Source organism: Hyposmocoma kahamanoa, unplaced genomic scaffold (genome assembly GCF_003589595.1).
Source record: "Hyposmocoma kahamanoa isolate Upper Pololo Valley unplaced genomic scaffold, ASM358959v1 204, whole genome shotgun sequence".
Taxonomy (NCBI): domain Eukaryota; kingdom Metazoa; phylum Arthropoda; class Insecta; order Lepidoptera; family Cosmopterigidae; genus Hyposmocoma; species Hyposmocoma kahamanoa.
In genome coordinates, this window is record NW_020653728.1 from 1,393,026 (window position 1) to 1,402,958 (window position 9,933).

The 9,933-nt window shown below is 37.5% G+C and overlaps 1 protein-coding gene across 2 annotated transcripts; it reads left to right on the forward strand.

The window, feature by feature from the left end:
• Positions 1-1,384: 1,384 nt before the first annotated feature.
• LOC113227231 (ATP synthase subunit gamma, mitochondrial) lies at positions 1,385-8,111 on the forward strand. 2 transcript variants are annotated; one of them, XM_026460125.1, is made up of 7 exons: positions 1,385-1,461; positions 1,630-1,803; positions 2,683-2,761; positions 5,174-5,231; positions 6,091-6,248; positions 6,600-6,764; positions 7,625-7,891. In XM_026460125.1, the coding sequence occupies exons 2-7, from the start codon at positions 1,640-1,642 to the stop codon at positions 7,889-7,891; spliced, it is 891 nt and encodes a 296-aa protein (XP_026315910.1). In that variant the 5' UTR covers positions 1,385-1,461; positions 1,630-1,639. The 2 variants fall into 2 exon arrangements, with proteins under 2 accessions (XP_026315910.1, XP_026315911.1); XM_026460126.1 differs by lacking the exon at positions 1,385-1,461 and having other exon boundaries at positions 1,640-1,803; positions 7,625-8,111.
• The last annotated feature ends 1,822 nt before the right edge of the window (positions 8,112-9,933 follow it).

The following is a 9,933-nucleotide window of genomic DNA, read 5'->3' on the forward strand; positions in this document are numbered from 1 at the left end:
TGCAGAGTTATGCACTTGTAAGTACCTTAAATGGCACTTGTATCACTCAGTACTTGTGTACATAGCTTATTAACATAAAACCCGTATGTACATGATAATATAACCTAAGTGTTTTTGGTACCTAATACGTAACATAGTTTTTGAATATCTACATAGATAGGCAGTGGACGTCTTCCGGCTGATATGCTTATGATAAAGATATACAGTTTTTGGTACTTGTGATTGTAGTATTTTTGCTTAAAACCTAAGTGAAAATAGCCTATCTACATATTTTACGGTATTGTGTACTCCCATCTACTTTTCTTTAAACTTCATACCGTATCCACGTAGGAAAAAAATGTTATGGTGACATATTGGCCTTCTTTACTGATCATGGCAGTGCTTTCTTGAAAAAATGTCACATGCGCCATTTCAACTAACGGCGGCAGGGTAACAGGGTTTAAAAACATGTTAAGGATAAAAGCAAAGTTCTGTATAAAGATTTATTACAAAACTTAGACTAAAGTACTTAAGACTAGATTATCAAATTTAGTACAATAATTAGTCCTTCCATTCTTCGTCCGCTATTTCTCCGTTATTATCAGCCTCTAGCATTTTCGCCAGTTGTGAATCTCCACCTTCATCCAGTCTTTTGAAAAGAGAAGTTAGTAACTTTTTATTTATAAGGTCGGTTTGGCTCAATTCTCTCACTGGTTGTTCTTGAATTTGTTCGGGATTGTTGTTTAGTGTATTTTCTGGAGCCGGCATGGTAGATAATACTGATTGCACGACTGGAATGCTATAAAAATGAGCAAAAACAAAAGACGAAAATGTACAAAATCCTAAATGATTCACAATGACCTTATCATGCAAAATATGAAAGTGTTTATTCTTTATTGGAGTGTGCTGTAAATGCCGTTTATTCAATTTAGCCGAGTTATACGTTAAGTTTCTTCTATGTTCCAATTCACGCTGTTTGACAGTTGGTTAAAAAAGCAAACACTGAACAAAAGACTGAAATAAAAAAAACTTCAAATAATACACAAACATTTTGTTTTATTTCATTTAAATTTAATTATATACATAAAATCAATTACATCTATATTCTTACGTTTGTATTTTCTAATAGGCATACACATAAGGGTGGATTATAACTCTCTGCGTATAGCGGAACTTTCCAAAACGTCACTACAATTGGTGCGTTCAAAATGCAATAGAAATGAAAAAAAAAATTTACTAATAATTCGATTATGCATTTAAATCAAAAACTGCAATATTTCATTTTATAAAATACAAAGAAACTTCTAAGTTACTTACTAGTGGCTCAGCTAGACCTAGGTCTGCTAATAGACATAATAACACTTTTCACAAGTTGTGATTGCGATCATTTTAACGTAATTATTTTGCTGGCCTCCCCGAACGACGTCTCGCCAGCGACACTTTTCGTCGGCTGGTGTATTTTACAAAAAAAAGCCCATAAAAGTTAGTATTTTATTCTAATTCTACATATAAATCACCTATTTCTTCTGCGTGAATATATTATTTTGCAAATATAGTTTTAAAAATTGTGTAAAAAAGAAGCAGTATAATCTTACATAACTTGGACATAACCTGTATTTTTTGTATTTGATTCTTGGGTTTTGGTTGCAGAGTGGTCAAGATGTTGGGTCGTTTTACACCGGGGGTGTGCAACCAGGTGGTGGCGGTGGTTAACCACCAACAAAACAGGAATATGGCTACTTTGAAGTCTATTCAGCTCCGACTTAAGTCCGTGAAGAATATCCAGAAAATCACCCAATCCATGAAGATGGTGTCAGCCGCCAAGTAAGCGAAACAATTTTTAAAAGTTTTAACTATAGAACTATTTAATTTTCGAAGAAACAAATGACGGTCTGAGATGGTAGGTGGTTCCAAGTCTAAATTATTGAGTTTTGGTCATTGACTTACAATTATATGGACGTCCGGTCCGCGCTAAAAAGTGTCCGCACTTTTAAGGCGCTAAAATCGTATACAGAGCGCGACACTCCGCTTTAGTCTTCATTTGTTCTACTGACAGCGCGATACTGCGATGACATTACAATTTAAATTTGACGACGGGTCTAATACAAAAACCACGAAAAAAATGTCCCAAGTCAACCTATTCGAAATATAAATTGTAATGTCATCGCAGTATCGCGCTGTCAGTAGAACAAATTTAGACTAAAGCGGAGTTTGGCGCTCTGTATACGATTTTAGCGCCTTACAAGTGCGGACACTTTTTAGCGCGGACCCGACGTCCATATAATTGTAAGTCAATGGTTTTGGTGTAAAAAAAAGATCGGTGGGATCATGGTAGGCAATATGTTGAAGCATTTATTTAAAAACTGCAAATCAATTTGAGAAACCTGCCTCTAGTGCCTTTAACTCATTCATTACCTAGCCGAAGATTAGAATTGTGCGGGGTGGCTGCTATTTCGCTTAAAAACATGATCGCGACGTCAACGCGATAACGCGTGATCGGTCATTTGGTGACAATTCGCATTTGATTGGCAATGATCATGTTAAAGCACCTCAAGTAATAGCAATATCTGTTTGGTTAACCTATTTACCTTGGTTTAACAATTAATTTCTGATCAATCTAAATCTTTCTTTCCTCTAGACAATGCCTAATGGTCTTGGGTCCATATTTGTGGATGTGGTAATAATTAATGTCTATTTTTTCAGGTATGCACGTGCAGAGCGTGATCTGAAGGCCGCTCGGCCATATGGCGAGGGTGCTGTGCAATTTTATGAGAGGGCTGAGGTATGTAACAAAGAGAATGTAGTACAGACACTGCCGGCCAAAAATTTGAGACCACCTATATCAAAGAAGGAGAATGAAATAAAACTCAAAGTATAAAGCAAGAGATTTAATTATTAATTAAAATACTTATCTACTAATACACATACATCAAGAAGAAAACAAAACAAATCAAGATATATCAACATTTACATTACAAATGCCGTTCATATTTCAATTTTTCGTCAAAAAACCTTTCCTTGCATATAATTGCTTTTTTCACAGGTCTCGGCATATGAGCAATCAATTTGTTGATTGTTTCTTGTGAAATATTGTTCCAGCTTTCTTGTCTGGCCTTCCACATGTCTTCTTGCGAAGAGGGACACCAACTGCACACATTTCCATCAAGCTCTTATCACAAAAGCTCAATTGGTTTAAGAACCGGCCTCTGAGGGGGCCACACCTAATTTTTTAACACCCCTTCTGTTTCTTTATGTTCTAAATAACCCCTGCATAATTTTGAACTATTTTTTGGATCATTATCTTGTTGAAAATAAAATCCATTTCCAATTAATCTTAAACCAGATGGAACGGCATTTTGCTGTAGTATTCGTTTATACTGCTCCTTTTTCATGATTCCTTCAACTCGTACCAAATTTCCAGTTCCATGGCTCGAGAAGCATCCTCTGACCATAATGGAACTACCACCATACTTGACTGTTGGCACCACACAGTCTGACATCATCTTTTCCTCAGCGCTACGTCGAACAAAAATTCTGATCCAAATATTTCAAATTTGGATTCATCTGTCCAGTCTTCTTCGGTCCAGTTTCGGTGGGTAAGAGCCCACTGCTTCCGTTTCCTTTTGTTTTGTGGCCTTAGTATCGGTTTTCGAACGGCGACGGGACCAAATAACTTAGCACCCTCTAGATAGATAGATAGATAGAATATGTTTATTGACTTTCCACAAGCACACACAATAATATGAAATAACAAATAACGAAAAAAAAGAAGACAAAAAAACGCAAAACACAACATACAAAACAACAAAAAGGTATGAAATCAAATAAATATACACAATAAACAACATATATCTACAAATTAATTAAAAAGCAAGTTGTGAGTGCTGCAGCAAGCCAAACAGGCCATAGCTCAGTGCAGGTGTTGCCCAAAAGCAATGCACTGATTTTCAGCTATCAACAAATCCCTCAATCGTCTTTTTACTGTGGTCAATGACAGGTTCAGATCGAGATTTGTTCACTTCTGCGCGGATTTCTGGTGCTGTTAGACGTCTATTCCTCGCTAGAAGTCGTAGCTTTCGGCCTTCCTTCTCTCTTCTTCATCTTGTTAATGCCAGTCTCCTTCTATCGCACTATTGTGTTATGAACACAAGTCTTCGACAACTTCAGTTGAGTGGCAATCTCACGTTCTGATTTGCCTTCGTTGTGTAAAACAACTATAACAGAACGAGTTTCACTGCTAATTTCGCGCACTTTTCCCATTTTAAGATGTCTTCACTGTAACAACGACAAGCTTTGACTAAGATAAAGATGAACTCCATGAAAACTCAGGTAATAAATGTGTTTTAGGAAGCAAAATTGTCATAAATTTCGGATAACGCGAAACAAAACCTTTACCAAAACAAATATTACAATGACTACCATCTGGGCCTAACATGGCACTCATTCATGTTTTGAAACAATAGACCCTTATGATAATGATAACTTAAACATTTACAAAAAGAATGACTCATAGAATTTTTCTAATAACAATAGAATGTGCAGGTGTTCAAATTAGTTATTTATCTAAAGTAGTTTTGAAATATTTTGCTGATGACAAAGAGCTTTACTAGGGGTCTCAAACTTTTGGCCGGCAGTGTATCTCAACAACTTAGGCTCAATTGACATTGTTGTTGAAATAAGTATATACCAAATAAGTCAAATTGTTCTTATGTAAACGATAATAAAAAAGAACTATATTATTGATAATTGAAATGAATAGACAAGTCAAAAAAGTGCTAAATGCACTTCAACTTGTTTGACTATAACTACTTACATGGCCGAATGGTTAACATGCCAGACTGCCACACAGAGGTTCCAGCTTCGATTCCCGGGCTGGGAGAAATATTTGAATGGCCTACATTTACTTCTCTCGTGAGTTCGGGTGTAATTTGTTTCTCTAGTGCAGGGCTATGTTGAGTGATGCGTTATTATTATTGAATATCATCAGAAAATCTTGTTGAAATTATCCCACGTGCACCGCGACATCTCTTTACTGTTATGTAAATGTCACACCTCCCGCACTGCACAGCTACCTCAGGAACCTACTCCATTAATTAGTTGTGCTGCATTGGTTTATTTATTTTTAATTGGTTGTTTATTTTAGCATTTTGTTTTTGTTCTGCACTAATCTATGACACCGTGATTGGTGTTACAGGTTGCACCCCCCGAAGATGATCCCAAGGAGTTGTACATTGCTGTCACCTCTGACAGAGGTGAGTTAGTAAATTATAAATCAATTATTATCACATAACAGATTAAAAATGATCATTTCAGTGACTAAAAGTTTTGAAGTTTGGGAGAACCACAGGATGCCTGTCTGGTCATTAACGTAATGTTAACGGGTTTGTTTGTGCCTACTGCAGGGTCACCTCAATTAATATGTTACTTCAATCACTGGAATTTATTGAGATAGTTTATATTCTGCAATACAAGATAACACGTACATAAGATCTACGCTTTTACTGTAAACTGAATTCTAATAAATAGAAGCACACAATTAAGTGCAGGCCACATTACAAACTAATCTAGCTTACTTAGCTCACGTAGTCGCATGCAACTAACTATGTCAGCTAACTTAGCTTTGCTCACGTAGTTGCATGAAAAGCGAAGCTAAGAAAATACGTAGGACTATGGATACGTGCGGGGGTGAAGGGCGGCAGAAGGGCGACATATTTTACATAGCTAGCGGGATAGTTAGTTCGGTTAGCTTGGTTCGCGGTGTGAACCGAAGTATGAAAAGCCCCAGCTGTGTAAGCCAAGTTACCTTAGCTTCGTTCACGGTGTGGCCTGCGCATTATGGTTTTCTCTTGTCTACGAAACAATATGTGCATAGTGTAAGACAGCTGTATAGACAGGCTTTTATAAATTAATACTAGCGCTTTATAAATTATATTAATACAGCTCCAATCAGGAGTTATGGCCATAAAACAAAATTTTGTAGATGGCATTCGAATCACTACAGTGCAGCTATACAAAATCTGTACACTGTGTTAATTTTCGTACAAATAATTTGCAGGTTGTCCGTACAAGTACAGTATCAGAAGTGTAATCTGTGCTTTTATTCGTTGCTAGGGCTGTGCGGTGCGTGCCACACGGGCGTAGCGAAGGCGATTCGCACCCGCCTCAATGAACCCGGATCCGAGAACATTAAGGTGGTGTGCATTGGGGACAAGTCGAGAGCTGTGCTGCAGCGCTTGTACCGGAACCATATCATCTGTGTCGCTAACGAGGTTACTATTTGTGCATTATAAACATTGGCTATGGTCTGTTATCCATCAAAGCTGAGAAGTGTTTAAACTCAGCCTTCAGTTCCGTCCTTGAAGACTGGTAAAAGTTTGTTATTGAATTTCAGGTTCCTCTTAAGTAACTTATAAGATTTATTATCACTCAGCGATAACAAACATCATAACATTGGTGGATAATATGCCTTAGTCAATAATAATTTATTTCGTTCTTTCAAAAGGTTGTGGCTTTGTAAAAATATGACAGCGGTATGAAGGGAAACACTGTGAGGATACATATAATGAATATTTGACACAATGTTAACCATAAAGGATGAAGCAGTGCGGCCATGTTGACAGATCGGGCGTCTGCCGCCGTCGTTTGGCGACGCGTCAAAGCTGGCCGCGGCTGTGCTCGAGTGTGGCTACGAGTACGCTTCAGGCAAAATTTTCTACAATCAGTTCAAATCTGTAGTCTCCTACCAGCAGTCCGATCTGCCCGTTTTCAGCCGTAAGGCTGTTGAGGTAAGTTTACAGCTGTAAAGTTTTTCTTTTATATAAAAATGTAAGTGCACCTTTGACCTCCATCTCACCTGACGGAAAGTGGCGATGAGGTTGATGTTGGAGCACGCATACCTTTGTAATGCCTATTCACTCTCGTCTTGAAAAGGTGCAAGTTATAATGTTCAGGGAACAAGTCTGCAGGCAGGAAATTCCACCCAATAGCCCTTCCCCAAACAAATGTGGAAGCGTAATGCTTCATGCAAATCTTAGGAATATCCACAACATAGAGGTGGAACCAATACATGCAGACATACTGCATTTGAACTGCAATCACCACAAGTGCAGTTCAGTTTGAACAGCTCTCAGTTGTGCCAATGAAGTTCAAATTACACTGTTGCACTCATTGACTTACAAATAAATGGACGACGACGGGTCTAATACAAAAACCACGAAAAAAATGTCCCAAGTCAACCTATTTAAACGTAGTGACATGTAAAGGAATATGAAAAAGCTAAAACGTTGAATTTAAATTGTAATGTCATCGCATATCGCGCTGTCAGTCGAACAAATGAAGACTAAAGCGGAGTTTGACGCTCTGTATACGATTTTAACGCCTTACAAGTTCGGACACTTTTTAGCGCGGACCCGACGTCCATATAATTGTAAGTCAATGGTTGCACTCTTGTTTTTTCTTGGGAGTTCCTGAAAATGTTACACATGAACTCACAAGGGCATCTTCCAAAACAAAGAGCCATCTGTATACTCATAAACATTGTACTCATTGTGCATTACAAAGTATAAAACAGAAAGTAACAATGCTGCTTCTAACCAACTTCTGAGAATTCGTTAGACGAAAGATAAATTGTGGCTTTTATTTTCAGAGTGCCCCAAAAATGGCAACCTATGATTCTCTGGACGCTGACGTCATTCAATCTTACATGGAATTCTCCATGGCTTCTATGCTTTTCTACGCACTCAAAGAAGGAGCTTGTTCCGAACAATCTGCCCGCATGACTGCCATGGACAACGCTTCCAAGAACGCCGGAGAGATGATTGACAAGCTAACCCTGACATTCAACAGGACCCGCCAAGCCGTCATCACCAGAGAACTTATCGAAATCATCTCTGGTGCTGCTGCTTTGGATTAAATTCAATTAAAGAAATAGTCTGGTGAAGTTTTTTGCGAAGCGTTGTGTATGGTTTTTGGAAATTTACATTTATAAATCGGCCCCATTATGATGAAAGGTGGATATATCGGCTAGATTAATATTTAATGAATTACACTATTTAATGAAGACAGTACAGCAAGACAATTGTTTAGCAAATTACCTTTTTAAATGTGGACTTAACATCAAAAGCTATCCTCTCCTGTCCAACATATAAATAGGTAAAAAAACTTCACCAAACAAAATAGTTTGAAGAACAAAAAAAAATCGAAAAACTTCATATTTATTTGATTATGTAACTGCCAATACAAAAAGAACAATAGATAACTGTGCAATGATGCGACATTCTCGAATTAGTGTTAACGGTATTCTGTAAAAGAAACACGCAAATATATACAAAACTGGCTTTATCATCTTTTTGCAGGATGTTGTTTTACTAGTTCGATTTTTTGTGTTGTTTCTGTGCGAAATCAAGTTATGTGGGAACAGTGGTGTATTACTAAATAAAGGTATTGTTAGAAATGTTTGTTTTTAATTTTAATCATCATCAAAGGCCTAGCACGAACGGGGGCGACTTGCGCGAGAGCGACAAGAGATACTGCTATTCTCGTATAGAAAAAGTGGAGCTCGTGACTCTTCCTTCTAACAGCCCAGATCTAGCACCACTGACTTCTTTCATTTCCCAAAAATCAAAGATTTGATGAGGGGATTGGCATTTCCGGACCAAGAAGTGGCAGTGGCGACTTTTAACAACACGTTGATGACGTGCCCTCAGATGAATGTTTTTTTTTACAAGATTCCGGAGCATATATTAAGATTATCATTTCGTAAGTTTAAAAACTACATTAAAAATATTTTGATTGAAAAGTGATATTACAAAATAGAAGACTACGTGTTAGATAAAGATGGAAAGACGACATGGCTCTAGAATCCACACAAATTTGTCCAAACCAATTCAAAGTGTAGTCCATAGCATTTAAGTTTATTTGAAAAGAGCAATCCCTAGAGTTGCTAGTTCTTTTCAGGGAAGTCAGCGCAGTGAACGAGCAGTAGTAGCAATGTGACGTTTTCAAGTGTAAATTTATTGTACATATGGAATAAATTATTCCTTAACTTTAACTTTGTGTTTTAAAAATGGTTTGAGCGTAAGAAAAAGTGTTTAAAATGTAATGGAGAATATTTTGAAAATTAATATACATTAATTTCGTTATAAACAGTTTTATTTAGGAGTTGTGCAAAATTTTGTATGTGGCCCTCGTATGTGCCACAAATAAATAATGAAGATCAAATACGGGTAGTTAGAAAAACTAGCACGGCTAGATGCTGACACCCGCCTCTTCAGTCCCTTCGAGACTATGGACGTTGCAATACGTCCGAAACGTCGACGTAATTAAATACGTTTTATACGTGATTTAGTCCCGAATTAAAAATCAAATAATGTGTGAAAATCGTGAGTTTGATTCAAAATTTTAGCTATATTTGAACTTTGATTAAATACTTAAAATATTTTGATTTATATTTTGAATCATACCCTATGAATTTTATTCAAAGTAGCCATTGGCTTTGTTCAGGACGAAAACGTGTTCGCGCCCATATGATTTATAATATTGTAATTTATTATTGTAATTTATTATTGTTAATTTCGTGTAAGATTTTGGTTAATAAACGAGAGGGAGAGAGGGGTTTTGCTTGGAGTCTGTAGGGTTCTCCCGTCCCGCTCCTGCGTTGGTGCCGTCCCGCTCGCACACTTGAATAGAATGCGAGCGGCACGGCGGGCCAGCGATGATATAAAAGGCGGAGCGTTGGGAGCGGAACGACATTCCAAAACTGACTGCACAAGAATCCGAAGGCGTTCCAAATCTCACCGCGATCCAAGCAAAACCAAGATCAAGAAGCTCAATTTACAACCAGGCGTTTTTCTCTTAATCCGCCCCCACATTTTCTGGTCCTTCAGCAGCCGGATTACATCAAGAAAGAACAATGCCAGTTACCAGAAGCGCAAAATCATACCCCGTGAATACCCA

Excerpts from the sequence above, each read along its gene's own strand:
- LOC113227231 (XM_026460125.1), top strand. The coding sequence starts at position 1,640 with ATGTTGGGTCGTTTTACACCGGGGGTGTGCAACCAGGTGGTGGCGGTG. Across the intron at positions 5,232-6,090 it reads TGCTGTCACCTCTGACAGAG|GGCTGTGCGGTGCGTGCCAC; the intron begins GTGAGTTAGTAA and ends ATTCGTTGCTAG. Across the intron at positions 6,765-7,624 it reads TCAGCCGTAAGGCTGTTGAG|AGTGCCCCAAAAATGGCAAC; the intron begins GTAAGTTTACAG and ends TTTTATTTTCAG.